The sequence below is a fragment of the Aythya ferina genome, assembly GCF_964211825.1.
Source record: "Aythya ferina genome assembly, chromosome: 7".
In the NCBI taxonomy this organism is placed as follows: Eukaryota; Metazoa; Chordata; class Aves; order Anseriformes; family Anatidae; genus Aythya; species Aythya ferina.
Genome location: NC_140302.1, coordinates 4,865,043 through 4,884,119, shown reverse-complemented (window position 1 = coordinate 4,884,119; position 19,077 = coordinate 4,865,043). Strand labels below are relative to the sequence as shown.

The 19,077-nt window shown below is 47.1% G+C and overlaps 1 protein-coding gene across 4 annotated transcripts; it reads right to left on the bottom strand.

Annotated features, from left to right (window-relative positions):
- Nucleotides 1-1,463: 1,463 nt before the first annotated feature.
- LOC311439420 (hexokinase HKDC1-like) lies at nucleotides 1,464-19,016 on the bottom strand. Of its 4 annotated transcripts, none has more exons than XM_084525055.1 (19): nucleotides 18,463-19,016; nucleotides 17,652-17,850; nucleotides 14,738-14,900; nucleotides 12,604-12,752; nucleotides 12,393-12,512; nucleotides 11,536-11,631; nucleotides 10,468-10,567; nucleotides 9,657-9,840; nucleotides 9,211-9,366; nucleotides 8,320-8,553; nucleotides 7,547-7,851; nucleotides 7,109-7,257; nucleotides 6,898-7,017; nucleotides 5,769-5,864; nucleotides 5,579-5,678; nucleotides 4,516-4,699; nucleotides 4,201-4,356; nucleotides 3,284-3,517; nucleotides 1,464-2,639 (listed from the first exon to the last, which is right to left on the bottom strand). In XM_084525055.1, the coding sequence occupies exons 2-19, from the start codon at nucleotides 17,712-17,714 to the stop codon at nucleotides 2,495-2,497; spliced, it is 2,754 nt and encodes a 917-aa protein (XP_084381181.1). In that variant the 5' UTR covers nucleotides 17,715-17,850; nucleotides 18,463-19,016; the 3' UTR covers nucleotides 1,464-2,494. The 4 variants fall into 4 exon arrangements, with proteins under 4 accessions (XP_084381181.1, XP_084381180.1, XP_084381182.1 ...); XM_084525054.1 differs by lacking the exon at nucleotides 18,463-19,016 and adding an exon at nucleotides 18,059-18,349; XM_084525056.1 differs by lacking the exon at nucleotides 18,463-19,016 and adding an exon at nucleotides 18,112-18,127.
- Between the last annotated feature and the right edge of the window lie 61 nt (nucleotides 19,017-19,077).

Genomic DNA, 19,077 nt, shown 5'->3' with positions numbered 1-19,077 from the left:
GAAAAGGCAAGAGCGTGTGTGTGCTGGGCCTTAGGGACTACAACAAGAGCTGTAAGTGCCGGGCACTTTGCAAGCAGAGTTTCAGGTTCATGTGATCAGATTCCACAACACCCACAGATTCACTGGAAAAAAAATGCAGATGCAAATATATATATATATATTATTGTTGTGTGGGGTTAATCTACTGCAGAAAGGGAACAGCTGCAGCAGAGGTGCAAACTGACTGTGTGAACATTTCCCTAAAAAGACTAAAATGAAAATTCAAAGCACTACGGAATTCCTTTCTAAATTTAAAGCAAGAATCTGCACAAGTGGTTTACCTCGTGTTGTTACTGATACGCGTTCCAGTTGTGCAGAGCCGCCTTTAGAACAGAAGCACGATACATCCTCTGCATCATACTCACGTGTCCATCATGAGGCAAGTCCATGTCACCTCTCTCCAGCTGTACAGGGACATATTTCACCCACGGATGTACTTTTGCAGATTAGCACAATCCACGCCCCCAAAAGGACCCAGAAGTACAAAGCTAGTACAAGATCGCAGAGTGCCCAGGGGAAAAACAGCCAGTGCAAAAGCACTACTGCTAGGCTCTGCATAGCCCCAACCCTTGATTTATTTTTTTTCCTGTACCCAGCTAGATATAACTTTGCCTCAGCTACACAGCAAGCAGTTTCCGTGACTCTGGGGACTCTGAAATATAACAAAAAAGGAACATATTAAGCTGCATGGCAGGAGGAGGAAAACATTACACGTGAGTTCACAACTTGTCTCTTCTCCGTTGCTCAGCACAGGTTGCTCAGCATCATGAGGGACTCCTTCAGAAACAAAAACGACTCCCAGCTACTATTTTTTACCCATCCTGTGGCTCCAACACTCAGAGAGCTGTTGGCGTATTGCTTTTAAAAACTACAAACCAGGAAAAGTCTGTATCTTCAAATTTTGCATTTGCCACTGCTAAATTTAAACCTGTTGGCCTTATTCTGGATTATTACATAAATCCAGCTGCTTATCCCCCGCATGATAGTTACTTTTGACCTATCTAAGGCTTAAAACACATTTCTTGGCCCCACTTTCTGCTGCCAGCCTGAGCAGAAGTAAATAGCCAAGGAGAGAGGATTAAAGGAGATACTGCAATACTCCAGATCTGCTGCTTCTCTGTACTGTATTGCTTCAGTTTACTCTGAGATGGGTAAATTAGTGGAAGGGCATCTGGTGATATAAGAGCATGGGGGTTTTTCCTGGTGTTTGCAGGCCTTTGGATGTGCTATAGCCAAATAAAAAAGTGCTTTATCAGTGTAGAGAAAGAGGGATATTTGGCTTCAATTTGACAGGCCCTACCCACAAGCCACCTTTGTAATAACAAAAATGCTGCTGAATATTGTCAGACGCAGATTTAAAGCTCCCACTTGCCTGCAGGTTCTTCCCACAACTCAGAAGAGGCACTAGACAGAGAAGTAAAGGCTCACAGCACCACAGATTTATTTACAACGAACTACAGACAGGCAGAACAACAGGCAACAGAAAATGAAAGTCAAGGATAAACTCCCACTTCATGGAAACTATCCTCCCTCAAATGGGCAAGTAGATAGCTGAGGGAAAACAAAGAGGAGAATTTCAGAAATTCAGGTGATTTTTTTTTCCTTTCTACAAAACTATTTTGATGGCCCAAAGATAAACAAATTTGTTACTTTCAAGGTAGCTCTAACGTGCACATAGCAGACCCTGTAGCTGCTTCTACACCCTCTTTTTCCCCCAGAATCAAAAGAATAGCCACAATCAGAGTCCATCCAGCACTGGTTATGTTTATGTGCATTCAAGTGCACTATTATATTTTGACACAAACTGATATTCTGTAGAATCATATTTCTTTTTCATTACATTCATCTGTTAAACACGCCTCCTGCACTCAAAGAAGTATTACAATACCAATGCAGCTGGGTGTGAGGGGAAAGCGTCACTGATCAAAGCCCATTAACTTATTTTACCTGCAGATTTATTGTAAGATCTGTGATGTGTTTGAACAAACATGCCCACTAGATATGTACAACACCAGATATCAGTGTTCCGTGAGACAGGCCAAGTCAAAACTAAAAAACACACGAATCTTAAGAACTTGATAATAAATTCTCTTGTGGTACAGTATCTTAACTAAGCCATTGTAAAAAGACACATTTGGGTTTTTGGTTGCATGGTTTGGTTTGGGTTTTTCTGTTTGTCTGACTCTTCCATATGCATTATATTATTATCCCACTTCAGGAAGTACAGAACCGAGTAGATTGCAGTGTGCCGAGACATAATGGTGGGGAGCAGAAACACCTGGTCCAGGTGGTGTCCCAGGGACAAAAATCCACAATCCTGGCTGGTCAAAAACCAACTGCTCCCTGAAAATCAGGTACCTGGGTACTGGTGTCTGGCAAAGTTATCTTCAATCACCGCTCAGCAAATCTCTAGTGCACGCGCCTGGCAGTGCTGAAACGACTTCGTTTCTCATTTTTACTTCCGTCCGATATTATGCAATCTTTTTGCCACAGCAGTAATGAGGGCAGCTCCCTTCCCACTCCCATCTTCAGAGAGCATGAATGTCACATCACACTGAGGTGCCAGTTCCCTCACTGTTTCCTGCAGGACCCTAGAAAAACTGAAAGGAAAGGAGAAGAAAGAACATTTTAGAAGTCCCTTTCCAGTCTGAGACTGTTGTACTCATACATTATCAAGGAACAATAACCTCAACCAACATCTTCCACTGATTCTCCATAGCATCCCTTTCCATTTGCTTTTCCTCCTATACAAAAAAGAGACAAGTTTCTGCACTCTATCAGATTTTAATTGCTGTATCTCCACTTTAATTTTGTTCAGCAAGATGCCAGGCAGGCCTCTTGCCTTCAGAGACCACAGAGGAGTCATCTCCCAGTTAAAGCATCTGCTTCAAGGCCTTGCTCACAAAATATTGACCCAGCTCTAACTACTCAACATAGCTTTCCTTCTGGGATACCTAGACATCGCAGAAATCCCTTGACACACTGAAAAATAAATATTAGAAATGTAAGTTTGCTCAGTACACCAGAGAACAAGAGCCTTCCAGTGATAAGAGGACTTTTCTTCACAATTTTCAGTCCTTTGCTTAGGCAAAGGATGCAGGAAAACGTATTAGATCTTTATCCTCTCACCTGTGATTCTCTCACCTTTTTGATTGCCTCAGAAGAAGGCTGGTGCAGCTTGCTACATGTTCACGCTGGAAATGAGCTAACAGCAAAGGGAAGGGGTGGGTACCAAGGTACTCACTGCGGATGGAGCTTGTACAAGGTCCCGTCTACTCCAACAGTAATTTGCAAGTGCTCCACACCTCGGTTTTCTCTCTTCTTCTCTACAATAGCTGCCAGTCCCGCCCCACAGAGTTGGGCAGCTCTCCTGGAAACAGCTCCACATACTTCTTTCACAATGATGCTGTCCTCACACGTGCTGTCCAGGCCGAGCTGCTGCAGAATTCGACGCACTTGGAGGAGGGCGAGCCGGTCGCTGTGTAAAGGCAAACACAGGCAGCACCGGGGCGTTACGGGAAGCTCTGGCAGGCAGGAACCTTTACAAGCCTTACCGATGGGATTCTGAGGTGATTCACAAGAAGTGGGACTCCAGCTCACACCCTTCATTTGTTTTAAAGCAAATTCCAGCCTGAATTCAGATCACAATTTTGCTCCTCGCATGCTCTTTGCTACGTTAGACTGTTTTTCCAGAGGGCACAAACAGTAGCTATTCACCTAACTCCCAAAGTCAGGAGGAAGCTGTGCCAGATCAGCCACCTGACCTTATTTTCTTTTGATCTGAAGGCTGAGACATTACCTTCAAAGTTTTTCAATAGTGGGAAGGGTTTCAAACAGCCTGGAAGACTGGTTCGATCATGTACAGGTATTTAGGTAAGCACATATTCATGGGATATTTATATATTGCTGACTTTTTTTTTTTTTTTAATACTATCTTAAGTTCTACAGGAATGACTCCAAGTGCAATAATTTTTGATAGCTAAGACATCCAATACAACACTGGAAATGAAATGATAATTCATTCGGGGTTGAGGGGGGGACAAAGAAGGAAGCTATAAATCACTTCTTCAAGGAAAAGCCTCCACATTTTTGCAGAAGATTATTTTCTGGATGTTCCAGAAGACCTTGAGGACTTAAAACATGTGAATTAATTAATTTTACCTTTCAATCTGTGACAGGAATTTCGTTTCAAATATGCCTCTTTTCCTGAGTGATTCTGAAATCTGTCCTCTGAACAGCAGCCCTTGTTTGGTTAAGTCGATCAGAATTTGCCGCACTATTTCACCTAGGTACATTCCACTGGTCATTTTTTCATACCTGTTGTGTTATAAAAGAAGAAAAAATGCTTCTAAATGGGTTGCAAGTTAGCTACATTTCACAAGTGGTACATACATAGCTGAGCAGTGTAATAAACTTGAAAAAGCAATAAAAACTTGCAGAGTAAGAGCCATCTTTCAGCCATCAGAAATCTGTTACCTCTGTTTCCCTGCATTCAGCGAGCCTTCATCTACTTGTTTATCATATTTGGTTCTGATGTTGTCAATGCAGCCATTGTCACCGAATCCTCCCCATTCTGTATTAATGCACATTTTTCCTTCGTTCCCTTCCACTATTTCTATGTTTTTCATGTCCTCCATGTAGCACACGTTGCTGCCGGTTCCTAGGAGGAAAGAAATGCCACGGCTTCAGCCAGAGGAGCAAAGCTGTTACGGTATCACAACAGAAATTTTTCCCAGTGGGTCCAGCACAGCATATTCCAAGTGCAGAGGAAAAAGGATTCTGTCATAGGTCAGAAATGGCTTTGGCAGCCTTGGGCAGATCATTTTTGATCTTTTGATCATTTCTTTGGCTGCCAGTCTGGTTGCACCACAAATCATCTTTTGCATTCAAGCCTGCTTTCTAAAGCAAATCCTGTCTAGCAGCCAGTCAGGCAGAAACCAAGTCTGATTTGGTGATTCGGTGAACAGGGCCTTATCACTTGCAACACGGGTTACATGAGGCAATATAAAGCTCATTTCTGCAACCAAAATGAGATGGCTGGTGCACGTAACCAGCCAGCAGAGTTTATTTTCTAACTGGGGCTTCAGATCTTCTATGCGTAGATGTATTTCTACATTACAAGTTGGAGGGACCAAATCGGGGGGATCATCTAAAAAGCCCATAAAGAATTCAGGTAAGTTTTAAATTCAGTGAAATATTCTTGCTCCAAAGCCTACGAGCTAGTTACACAGGTCCTATTTGCTAGAACATGAACACATTTGTTAAAACAAAGACTCCTGCTGTATCTACTGTTCCCCTATTCTTTTACCTGGCACCATCAGATTCTGAATCTGTTGCACTTCTGATTGTATCTGCTACTGGTGCTATTATATTCTCTGTTGAACACCATACAAATCTGCCAAGAACCCCAAGCGACTAGTAATACCACATATCTACCTCAAATAAGGGACATTGTTTTACGAATTCTATAGCAGGGCGTGAAGCCCAGCACCTGCACACATGCTTTCTTCTTACAGTGGTGACTGCAGCATCACTGTACCTGCAATAAGGCCAATCTCACAGTTTGGATCCTCGTATCCACATGTCATCATTGTCCCGACAGTGTCATTCACCACTGCTACAATGTCCAAGTCAAACTCCTAAAACACAAGTCACAATCACTAGTGGGGTACTGGAGGAAGAGGGAGCATGCGTTAACACACCAAAAAGAGCAGAGAAGAATAGCTCACATTTCTTCTCCTGATAGCCTCCCTCAGCATATCGACAACATCTTCCCCTTCACAGTCTGTTGCCTTAAAACCTTTTGTCCATCCCACAAGCGTACCCTGAAACAGAAGAGGAAAAAAACAGAAAATGAATACAGAGAGAAGACCGTACGCCCCAAGCATAAGCCTTTTTCCTCCACCACCACCACCCTTTTTTTTTTTTTTTTAAATGATGTTATTTCCCTGTCTAGCAACGGTAATAGACCAAACACAATGGGCGACGTATTATGGGGCCCTGAGAGTTGGGTCTCACCCAGCTTTCCTGTAGTTTTGGAAAGGATATTGAGTGGTCTCCCCACAAACAGATAAATCTTATTACTAAGCATACAGATCCCAGGTCACATTAGAGGCTGTCTAGACTAGTCTCTAGATTCAGAGACTATTGTGAAAACCACCAGGACATAAAAACTTTTGATAAAATAGTCGTCCTTCATTTCCCTGTGTATTTGACATATTCGACTAGAAATAGGCAGCAAAACTTCTTTTTTCTCCTTTAGGAAATGAATAATCAAGAATGATTTCTTCTTGAATTTGATTTTTTTTTTTTTTTTAACCCTAATTACTTTTCTTACGTTGGATGGCTGGAAAGACAAAGAGATGAGATCTGTCAAAAAGCCATATACATCAGATTAACAAATCCAAGCCAGAGAGGTCCAACCCTTCCAAGCTCTCAACAAGCAAACTCAGTTCTGCTCCCTGACATTCACCAACAAGCAGCTAATGCAGTACAGAAGCTACAGTCAGGGCTGTGCAGCAGAGTTAGAAAACACCCAGGGATTTTAGCTGAAGTAGTACAAGGAGGAGTCTGTTCTCTCGTGGCATTAAAGGCAGAAGGCAGCATAAGAGATTCCTGGGCTATTAAGAATGCGTGGTCATTCAGCCATCATAAGCTAGCACTGCCTCTTTATGGAATAAAAGCAAGGGACATCTACCTCTTTTCACACACATTAGGTGGAAGTTCTACACACACTTACCCTTGTAAAGTCCCTACCTATGGGAAACATTTAGGAGTTTTTACCCACTATTTCCAAACTAACAAGCCATCCTCCCCCAAAATGATATCATTTGACCCATTTGTTGTTGCAGTCCTTACCTTGTCAATGCTGGCTTGCCTGCATGGGAAGGAAAAGGTGAAGCCCAGAGGCAGCCGGGCACCTTTAATCCCCATATACTCCAGAAAATCTGCTATGCACTGGACTATATGGTCAAAGAGCTGGAAGAACAAAAAAAAAGCATGAAAATCACACATATTCTCCTATTAATTGGGTCTTGACTAGCTCAATTAGGTGTTCATTAGAAGTTACCTCCTCCCCTGTCCCTTGCATGATCTCCAAAGGAATGGCAAAGATCTTGTTGTACATCTGCACGGATCTTCTCCTCCCGCTTCTAATTTTGACCAGCAGAACTCTGAAATTTGTCCCACCAAGATCCAGGGCAAGGAACTTTCCACTCTCTGCAAGAGAAATATTTCGTTTTGGTGCTTCTTGCAGCACGTTTGCCAGTCAGGATGCCATACTCTGCCACACATCTGCAGGAACACAGGACAGCACACTGCCCCCTGTGGCATTTATGCTCTCACTTCCTTAGGCTAGAGGCTAAAGAGCCAGCCAGAAAATGCTGCAGGAAGCATTGATTTGCCAACAGAAATCCCCCCGGCATTTTCCAGAATAATTGGCATGTTCTCCCCCGAAAACAGACAAGCAGCTTTCGTGCACTGCCAGGTGTCCAGGAAATAAACTTACCAGTTCCATCTGGTGTCCCACAGACATAGGTGGGCAACATCTTCACTGTGGCACTGGCTTGCGTCTCTCTCTTGAGCCCATATTCCAGCTCGGCCCTCATTTTGTTCTTTACCTCTCTGAGGGTGTCCAGGGACAGCAGGAACGGTGCGAGAACGGCGTCGATTTGCTTGCGCTGAGCAGCCAGCCTGTACGCCACTGCCGTAACCATCGCAGCTCCCTTGGCACTGCCGCTCTGAGACAGGAGGAACCGAACGTCACAGTTGGGGACCAGCCTTCTCACCACCTTGTGCAGACGTTTGGGGTATCTGCGGGAACGAAGAGCTTCTTTAGACTCATTTCACACATGGTTTACTTCACCTACACTTCTAAATACACATCCAACACCTCGAGTACTGAAGCACAGCCAGAGAAGCACAGAAATTAGGACATGTAAGAAATGTAAGCATAGGTTAAAAAACAAAGAGGAAAAAAAAGAAGGAAACAATAAACAGCAAGTGCCCTGGATGCTCAGGAGTCACCCAAGGAACCAATTCTCTCACCCAGACAGCAGCATTGCGTGTCATGTTGTTCCCATCCCACCCCAAGCTCTAAAGCTCTGAAGCAAACCCAGCTTTGCAACAGCAAGGTCAGTCTGACCCCCCACATCCCACCAGACCTCATCCCAACCCCGCAGCACAACGAGCAGCTCTCCAAAAGCCACACAGACACAGCTGGAAAATCTTTGCAACATCAACACGTGGCCAGCAATTCCCAAACCCTCTTTAGTTACTTACTGGGGGTGAGTTTTATAGAGTCCACCGTCGATCCCAACAGTGGTTCGCAGCCTTAGCACCTTTTTGTTCTCCCTCAGGCGGGTCAGTATGGCTGCTAGGGCAGCAGCACAGAGGTTGGCCGAGCGGAAGGAAACGATGGTGCAGACGTGCTGGACAGCAATGCAGTCCTCTTCAGAGGGAAACAGGTTCAGCTCCGTAAGGATCTCCTTTGTGTTGCTCAGACCTTCCTTGTATCTACCCCAAAACAAAAGAAAGCATCACCTAATGCAAGGGTATGAAGGCAGCACTTAAGTTAATATCTGCAAGTGGGCTCAAACAAATGAGAGAAGGCCAGGGCAGAACCCATCAGGCACGGTCATAATTGGTTCCCATAAACCAGGAGCACCTGTCCCATGCTCTACCCAAAAGCATTAAGAGGCTGCTCCCTGGAGGTCAGTTTTCTGCAAGACATACAAATTGGCTGACCAAGTACAGAAGAGGATGAAATATTTAGAGAGCACAGCGATAGAGGTACACCTTTACTCAGCACAAGAGAAATTACTGGTCCACAGCGTGGACCAAGATTCCCCTTTAAAACACCAGAATCTGTCAGCTTTCCATGCGGTCACCCATTAGGTGACCTACGGCATGCACTACCTCTCTGCAGCACCAGGATTGGGACATCACAAAAGTTGAAAACTGCAAAAACGCTGGGGTATTTTGCTAAAACTTCACCTTCCATCACTCCTGCATACAGAAGGATCAACTTTTCTCCTAGGCAAAAGCAAAACCAAGCTGAACAGCTCAGGATCAATTCCCAGTGTTCCCTGATTATGAAGAAATGTTAGGTATCATTGCTGTGAGTGTGAAATATTAACAGCCCCTCTCAAAGGGCATGTCGTAGGCTCTTACTTTTCCATTGCACACACATGCTTCATTTCGATCTTGTCCTTAGTAAGCAGAGCTGTTGACACCTTCCCATTGAAGAGCAGACCTTCCTTTGTCATTTTTAGAAGAATGAGTCTTACAAGTTCCCCCAAATACAGGCTACTGATCATCTTCTCAAACCTGGAATGAGAAGCAAGAGGGATTACAGGTGTCCACCAGCTCACCAGAGCCACAGCAAGTTCAAGTGTGTTCTTATGCAGGTCAATCACATTTAAGCATCTACGAAGTGGGTTTGGAACCTAAGATACCTTCCTGAGGACCTGGAACCCAACTTGAGCCTCTCCAGAAAAGTGAGTGATTAAAAAGACTAGTCAAAAACCTGCAAGCAGCTCAGCCAGTAGAAGCAGTTTTGATGAAGCGGACTTTAAATACATACTTTTTAAGTAATCACTTTTTAAGAAATCACTTACAATTGTTTTCCAGGATTGAGAGATCCCAGATCGAGCTCCCGATCGAACTCCGTGCGGAGGTCATCCAAAGCACCATCATCTCCAAAGGCACCCCACTCTGTGTTAATGCACATCCTGCCTTCATCACCTTCCACCAAATCGATGTGCCTCATTTCCTCCATGTAGCATGCGTTGGTGCCAGTACCTATGCACATTAGAGCCAGTGTGGATAAATTACCCATTTGCCTCAGGTTCCCTTTTTGTTTTAAGCCCCCATGTTTGGGAATAAATCAATATATTGTCTTTGAAAGAACATATACAACCTTGTGGTAAGGATGGTAATATCAAGCCACCTGTGTTTGTTAAATAATCATTTAACAGTGAGTGACAGTACAAGAAATTAATCTAAGGCTTGACTTGTTCAATTATTTTTTCCCCTATCTCAAATGTATCTCTACGTGCCTTTAAAAAGCCACCTCAATGTGTAAAGTGGAAGGGTTGTGGAAAACACAGCTGATCCTATCAGACGTGAGAGGAATTCAGCTCTCTCCGGACAGACGGACAGTAGTTTCCTACACAGTCAGCAGAGAAGTTTATTATGCTGGTCACAACTGAATCCAGACAAAATGGGGACTGTGGCCTTTGATGGCAATGTGATCAGCATAAAAACAGCTGCTTTACAGAAGGCAGCCAGGCTTGACAACCTTACCATTTGTTTTTTTCCTCATTTTCTTCCTGTTCTTTCCTGTGCTGGCACACTCCCTTCTGCTCAAGATTTGTTCGGATTAAACAAATGAGGAAAAAAAGATGCTTAGTGAAGAGGAAAACTTACCAATTATGAGTCCAACTTCACAATGTGGGTCATCATAGCCACAAGTCATCATGGTTCCTACGGTGTCATTGACCATTGCCAGAACATCAACGTTGATGTCCTAATAGCATGAGGATGAGGGGTTAATAGGGAAAAAACCCTACAAAGCCTTTGTACTTCACTAGTACTTTGAAGGCCTGGTTCAGGAAAGCTCTTCAGTTTGAAGACATGCTACTTCCCCTAATAACACTATCCCCACAACACTAGAAAGTAGAAAATAACTCCGAATTCTCAAGTTATTCTTGGCCAGACAGTGTCTATGGCTGCGGGACTTTTTACCCGATTCATCCTTCTTTACCAGAAAGCAATTCATATCGGTTTGAATCTTGTGATAAACTGGCACTAGTGTATCTGTCCTCACAGGCTGGATTCTGGTAGCTTGCTTACGCTAGGATAATGTCCCACCCCACGAGGAGACCCCAAGAAACTGGGGGATTGACAAATTGATCCCAGAAAATTTGACAGAAAATACATAACATATAGAAAATATATAAAGGCAAATATTCAATATAAGGCCGTGCACCCAAGTCACACGCAAGTAAAAAGCCTTTCCATCAGAGATGTGCAGGTTTTTTTTCCACCCTGAGGTAACTCGATAAAGCCTGATCAAAGTTATCAACAATTCCTGTAGCACAGATGCCAAGACAAGCAGGGAGCTGGACTTTACCCAGGAAGTCTCAGGTCCATCATTTCTGCCAACCACAGCAAAACTGACACAGATAACAAAGTGAATGGAAATCAAGAATCAATTTTTACCAGGTAGGAAAACCCAAGAGCTTCCTTTTTACTGCAAAGATGTAAAGATACACATTTTTTTCATGTTTCCCTTCCGTGGCTTCAGCTCTGAGGGAGAACTCCCCTCAGAGACGGGGCAGCAGAAAATTGCCCTCAGAGGCCCACCGCCAGATCCACTAGCTGTACAGCCACATGGGACACCACAGACCTTGAGGAAAGCCTTACAAAACAACCCCAAACAACCCTCTTACACCAAGCACAGGTCAGCCACTCAGACTGAGGTATAAAACTTGCCTTGTGCTTCTGGAGGGCCTTGCGCAGCGAGCTGACTACATCGGTGCCCTGCACTCCTCGGACCTTGAAGTGTTTCGTCCAGGCAAGGAGAGCCCCCTGGAAAGTAAAAGATCAGTGACCCCAAAGCTCCAGCCTCAGCATGCACACCCACCACAAAGTCTGTGGAGAAGCCCGCTATCTCTCTTCACACATATCTGGGCCAAAATAAGTCACAGCAGGAGATCTCGCCCTCAGGTGGGTGCCTGTCAGTACCAGCACAACTAAATGCTACAGTAATAAAGTCCTAATCCCATAAATGCAACTCCCTGTGCTTTGTTTAAAGCATGCTTGGCTTCACTGATGTTCATTGCACACTGACAGCATTAAGCACAAAGCATTGGCAGGGCTGGCACCCAAGGCACAGATCCCTAGAAATAAAAGAGAAGTTGGAATAAGAGGCCACAAAATATTTGCAGCCAGCCCTTCAATCCCCCATGTGGCCTTTCCAACAGCTCAGCTACAGGTCTTTCCTAATTAGCACCAACTGTAGAAAGCGTTGAATGAGAGGGATTTAAAAAATCACAATTTAGGACACAAAAGCGTGTGATTTAGTGTCCAGCAGCCTTCACACAAGCACGTATGGTTCCTATGGAATCAGGTACGGATTAAGCCAAATAATAGTTTTAGTTGAAAGATCCCGTTGCCTCAAGACAAGGAATGAGTCCTTGAATGGTAGTCAGCTGTAGCTGAATGGCAATGGCCATCCACCTCACCTTCAGAGCACTGTGGAAAGCTGAGCCCACAAAAAGGCCCCAAGGTAGCACTCCCATGCAATACCAACGCTGGCTTCTGCCGATAATATTCCTTTTGCACCTTACCTCTTCCAGTTTGGTCTGTTTGCACGGAAAAGAGAACGTAAAGCCAAGAGGTAGCTTCTTATGCTGCAGGTTTTTGGACTCCATGAAGTCTAACAGACAGTCAGCAACGTAATTGAAGAGCTGCAGGAGAAAGGAGAGGACAGGGTCAGGCTTCGACCAGCAGACCCTGGCCTGAGCACAGCACCCCCACAGCAGCCCCTGCATGGCCTACCTCGGTCCCGCTGCCCTGTATGACCTCCTTCGGGGTGGGGTAAAACTTGCTCTCCAGCTGGCTGCTCTGCTTCCCGTCGTTGAACACCTTCACCTCGAGGGCACGGAACTGGGAGCCGCCCAGGTCAACAGCGAGGAAGTCGCCCTTCTCTGCAACACCAGCGGGCAGCCCTCAGTGGTGATGGCCACCGAGCGCAGCCCAGATGCCATGGTGAGGGCCTCAGGCTCTCCTGCCCCACCATGGCAGGTTCTTGGGCCTGGGAGCACCACCAGGGAGGCTGAGACCTGGCCATGCTCTGTCCAGAACCCAGGCAAGGGTATCAAGTCCCTCCTGTCAGCTTGATATGTGGCAGCTAATTTCATTTTTATTTCACAGTCTGGCTTTGCCCACCCTGCTTGTGTTTTCAAGCTGGAGAGGGATGAGCTTCTCAGCAAGAGAGGTCCAAGGACAGCTGATCCTCACTGCTACAATAAAGCACTTATCTACTACACGAAAAGGCCCTTCCCCAAAGGAAAATGCAGCAGAATGTCATAGCCCTGCATGATCTTTGCTCCATGGTACAAGCACCTGACTGAATTTCATCAAATCTGACCCTGAAAGGGAAGGAAGCAGGAAATTCTGCCTGTAACACCACGGCTACACATGGCAAAGGTGACGAGGCAAATTGGGTTACTCAGTAAGCTGTGATATTAGTCAGACCATTAATCCCTAAATGATTAAAAATGGATGGTGCTCCACGCAGGTCATTTCAGGTAGTTACACCGGGGGCAGCGAAAAAATCTCAAAGTTCATTGGGAAAAATCCAGCCAAGCTGGAGATGTTTGGACATGCTGGAAGTTTTGTCTGGAAACGAAATAACCGATAAGGAACTCACGGGAAGGGAGCAGAAATAGACAAAAATCGATGCAGTGCTTAAAATAGGCGGTATGTCAATAAGTCGTAGCCCGCCGTGACACCGCTGCCCGGCCTTGCTATGGAGGGGAGGACAGGAGAGCGTTGTCCAAGGCTGGCCTTGAGGGGCACGACGTGTTGTAAGAGCGATGACACCACGTGCAGCTTGCCAAGTCCCCTCACCTCAGGGCTCCCTGCAGCTCCCGGACGGGGTCACTGCCAGGGGAGACCTCAGGACCTGGTGGTCACAGGGGTAATGAGGGTTAAGCTAATATTTCTTTTTCTTTCGGGAAGGCAGCGCTGGAAAGAAGGGCACCCAGTTCCAGCCGGGCAGTTTCCGAGTATGTAATTTCTCTACCCGTCCCTCATTTCAAGGGACTACCTTCCAAATGTTCTCTTTCTGCCATTAAAGCTGCTATTTCTCGTTTAACTGTGAGCAAATTACCTCCAGAAGGAACAAATTCCTGTGGAAATGAAGTACAAAGCAAATGTTTCTCTTCAGATTTCTGCGTGAACGGCTGTTACACACAGAGTCCTGACCCAGGCCAGACACAGGGGCCCACACAAATTCGGAGCCGTGGTTACACTTGGAAAAAACACTCTAAATTTCTGTCTGCCTCTCTAAGTCTTGGGGCAACTGGAAATAAGGATCCAGCTGCAGTAGCAGGGCAGGCTGTTCGCTGGCAGGCTCCATGTAGAAGCAGGTTTGTAGTGCAGAAGGCAAGGAAGGGCAGGAAGGGACCGCTTTTTGGTGCAACAGAACAAGACAACAGCACAGAATTTGCTGAATTTGCTGTCAGAAGACCAGAGGAGCATCCTCACAGCTCTGAGAACATGATGTTGCCTCAACCTTGTGATTTGAGGGGTTTCACTGCAGCATCCTGCCCTCCTGTACCTGAGCAATCCCCCAGGAGCAGCGCTGCTTGCACTGCAGGGACTGAGCTGTAGAGGCTGCCCTTGCCATGCTCCTGCAGCAACGCCTGCACTGTGCACGGCCACAGTTGCAGTACGAGGTTGCTTTCTAAGATCTAAGCCCTCAAACACTCAGCGCTTGGTCAAAATCCACCTGCTGTGGGCAAAAAGGCACCTGCCAGCCCCCCGAGGCTCTCATCCTCTGCTTGCTGACAGGCAGTGACTCGGCCCACCGGCTGCCCTGTGCCCTTTTTGTGTGCTCCTCAAGCACCAGCAGCAAGCCTTTGGTTTCCCAAACCAGCCCCGCTGGGACCGAGCAGGGGGATCTCACCTGAGCCGTCGGGAAGGGAGCGCACGAAGGTCGGTAGCATTTTCACCGTTGCCGTGGAATTGGTGTCTCTGCCCAGGCCCTTCACCATCTCGGCCTGGAAGCGCGCCATCACGTCCAGCAGGACATCGTCGGAGAGACGCATGTGGTACAGGTACCTGTCAACCTGCAGACGTGCGAGGTGTCACGAGGGAGGCAGGCAGGCCCCTCGGTGCTCAGCACAGCTGGGAGGGACGCTGCCTTCATGCTGCATGTGCCTGGGAGGTTTCCCTCTTCCCTGCAAGCGGGGGAGCTGCAGAACCTTCCTAACCACTTGCGCTGGTTTTCTAACCATCAGGGGTGTAGGTTGGCATAAAGGATCTGAAAATCCTGCACTCCAGCTCCAGAAATATCCCCACATGGTTAATTTTGTTCATTCCCACCCGTCTGACGGACACGAGGCTAAACACACCGTGAGGAGACACCAGAATCATGTACACGTGTAACAGACTGAAGGGGAACACACCATCTATGCAAACTGCACCTCGGATCTTGTATTCATTGCACTTGTAAACTCAGCAGATCTAAATTCCCATAAACAGCAGTGAAAGCAAGCTCTGGAGTATCACCACAACATTAGTGGGGACTGTTAGTGTTAGGTCAGAGGTTGGACTCGATGATCTTGAGGTCTCTTCCAACCTAGAAATTCTGTGATTCTGTGATTTACTCTTACAAAAACTTAGTTTAGAAAGTGATTAATTTTTGAATTGCTGTCAAAAAAAAACCAAAAACATCTTGATGGATCAATAACTTCCCGCCCTCCATAAGCCCACAAGACTCTCTAGACCCTGACAGGCTGTTCTTACACCATTTTTTCCTCCTGTTTGTTTAATGAGCTAAAACTGCAAAGTCTCTCAAGCTGGTGAGAATTTGACCTCTCTGAGCCAGGTCCAGACCATGCCGTCAGTGCCCCAGCATGTTGGCTACGACCCGAAAATATCCATTCAGCTGCTGCCTCGCTCCCCAGCCCGTGCACTCGGTTGGCACGCCAGGCTGGAGCTCAAAGCCCGCTTCTCACCCCAGCTCTGCATATCCTCTGACATGAGGTTCAGGGCCAGAGGCAGCAGGCAGGGGAGGGCAGGGTTTCATCGATCCCATATACATAGGGACAGCTGGGAGATCACACACAAACCAGGTCCCACCAGAAACAAGCTGGGGTTTAAGAAATAACACAGTTTAAACGGGGAAGGCGGGTTGGGGATAAATTGGCCTCATCTCTAACTGACCAGCCACCTGCGTTAATGATGCCTGAACTAATTACCTAGTTACTCATTCACAGCCCCATTTTGAATGGATGGTGAGCAGTGACCCATCTGAGCGTGCCGGGACCCTGACAATAATGTGGGCACCTACCTGACCCCAAGCACATGGGAGAAAATCCAACTACCAGATGTGATTGCTAAGAAGCAGCAACTGCCTTAAGATACAGCCAAAAGACCACTATTTAGGTATTTCTCTGTAGCCCCAGTTTCACCACCATTTGATTTTCTCCAGGGCACCTGTGAGGCCCCACCAGGGTGCAGGAGGTGCCGTCTCCGCCCAGGCACCAGCACTGCCTCCTTGGGCACGCCAGCAGAGGAAAACACGCCGACTGGAAACACGCAGCGCTCACGCACTGTCACACAGACTCAGATAAGCTTGTGAGATAAGCCCTTGAGGAAAGAAAACTAAAGAGTAATAAAAGTGGCTGCGGCCGTGCTTGCAGCTGCCCCACGGGAACTCTCTGCCCCCACCAAAGCTGCGTCCTCCACCCTGATCAGCACCAGCCAGAGAAGGAGACAGCCCTAGCCAAGGAGCTAGATAAGGCCCAGCCTGACAGCCCCCTGATTTACAGCCACAGCAAGGGCACAGGCAAATCACTGGCTTGCAAAGGCAGGAATGGCCTGGCTGTGCAACGCCAAAACGTGCTGTACTGCTGCCCCCACCACACAAGCACAGGCCTTGCTTTTAGGAAGCACTGTTCTCACAGCAGAGGCAAATAAGCCTGGGCAGGTGAGGAAGGAGGCATTCCCTCTAATTAGAGAGAAATCAACCCTGCTGTGGGCTTCCTGAAAAGGACCTCTGAAAAGCAAAGTTTCCTTGCCTTCCCCTGGGACCAGTCTGCACCTCGCACAAAGATGCCCTTCTCACAAGGAAAGGGCACTGGGGCCTCCTTCTAGCTGTATTAAACTACAGGGATAAAAGGGCTGTGATATTCAGAGACATCCCACTTAGAGACACCAGGACACTTTCCGGGGCACTCCTCTCCAAGGCAGAATTAGCGAAGAAGCCCCCCTAAAATTGAGAGAGCTCACGTTTAACCAAGGGCATGGAGAGGACAGTAGGGTGCTGCTGGCTTTGCTGCAGAGGTGGCACTGCCCACGGGGCCCTTGGATCGCCGCCCCACCACGCTGCAGGCAGCCCCATTTTCAGCTTTTCCCCCTTTAGTTCCACGTACACGAGTTGGAACTGTGTGTTGAGTCCCAGGAGACCTGGCCCAAAGTCCCCAGGAGCTTCCCACTCCTGCTGCAACGGGAGTGAATCAGGTTCCTGCTCCTTTGAAAGACCCCATCCTTCACACTACTCACAAAGCAACTCAGCACGAGCTTCCTCGCTGCCCTCTGGACACAGACACCACACCAAATAAAGTTCAAACCCCATTTGTCCTTACCATAGAGCACTTGCTCCATTACTGGAAAAGAACGTGTAACTGAGCAGGGAAAAGCACTAACCAAGACCTATTTCCACAGTCATCAGATGGTTTGTGCTCCAAATCTTCCTTACCCCATTTGGCTCCATGGCTTTAGTAGATAAAGCGCTGCCTAGTTTGCATTACAGACTTCAGACCCCACAGAGCCCCTGAGAACAGGAATCTCAGCTACTGCTCCCTCTTACGTACCTTTTTTATCTGATCCTCTTTTAGCTTTGTAAAATGGAAAGCTAGCAAGTGGACGGCAAACATTTTCTTGAGGCTGATGGATGCGTCGGTAGTGCCAGCTGCTGCAGGGTAACTCCAAAGCGATACGTCTTTATCCACGAAGCTGGAGCTAGAGAAACTTCAGCTGAGGCATTTCCCTCAGGGCGAGCCAGTGGCGTTCCTGGGAAATTGAGTCCAGAAATAAATCCATCCAGTGTGAGCGGTTCAATGATTAAACTCCTGTCTCTTTGTATCTCCCCCGACATCACCCCAAAGTCCCTCCCTCCCCAGCTCCACGCTCCATTGTGCCAAAAGCAGGCACCTGGAGGGCTGCCAAGCTGAAGGGGAGAAAAATCGATGTTGTTCCTGCTCCCCTTGGGAATTGTTACCACTTTGCCATGGAGTTGCCACGCAGCCTGCCCGGCTTCACCCCGCTTCCTACCCCCGGGGGCCGAAAAGCTGGCTCCAGCACAGCCCAAAGTGCTGCGGGGAATGGGGAAAGTTGGAGAGGATTTTCGGTTTCTTCCCTCTGCTCGGCACTCCCACTTGTGCTCTTCTGCATGAATTAACTCCGCTCTAGTTCCACACAGTGCACCCTTATCTTCAGCTAAGCCTCAGCTGCGCAAAGGAGAGGAGGCACACGCGGACCCCTGCCCCCGGCTGAAACGCCTCTTGCGCAATTCCCAGCGGAGAAAGGTTTTGCGCAGACGATTCTCCCTTCACCCCTCCTGGAGGCAGTTTCAGACCTAGGCAAATCCTCCGTGTTCCAAACCCAGGGAGGGGACGGACTGACCTGGCTGCCAGTGCAGAGAGCAGACTGTGGCACTGGGTCCAAGACGTGCCTTGGGCTGGCAGCACCCCGTGCCTGCTGCAGGAGCAGGAGCTGCTTCCTTTTCACCAGAGCTGGATCTGACACAGCCTTCAGCTATTCCTCACAACATTTATCCTGAAGACACGGGCACAGCCCGTTTGATATGGATACCGACTGCTGAAACATCATCCAAAGAACATCAGGAGCAGCCACAGGTGACATTTCCTCAGCCTCTGATCACAAGGAAACACTGCAGGAGCTGAGGGAAGGGAAGAGAACTGCAAACAAATCACACAAAAGCTCCACTTGGAAAGGCTGAGGTCTTTTTTTTTGTTCCTTCTGCCTGCCGTGCATCAGGGATGAGCTCCACGCAGGAGATCCCATCAGCTCTGTGGATTTCCCTCTATTCCAAAACGAGAAAAGTGAGAGTAAACGGAGTGGATGAACAGTCCATAAACAGGGCCGGTTCTAAAATTAGGCCTTTGATCTTCAAGAGAAAGGGAGAAAAGAAGAAAAAAAGCCGCGCTACCAGCCAGAAAGCACGGTTCACTTCTCCTGTATTCATCTTTTAATAACTGCTGGCTCGTTAAGTCAGAG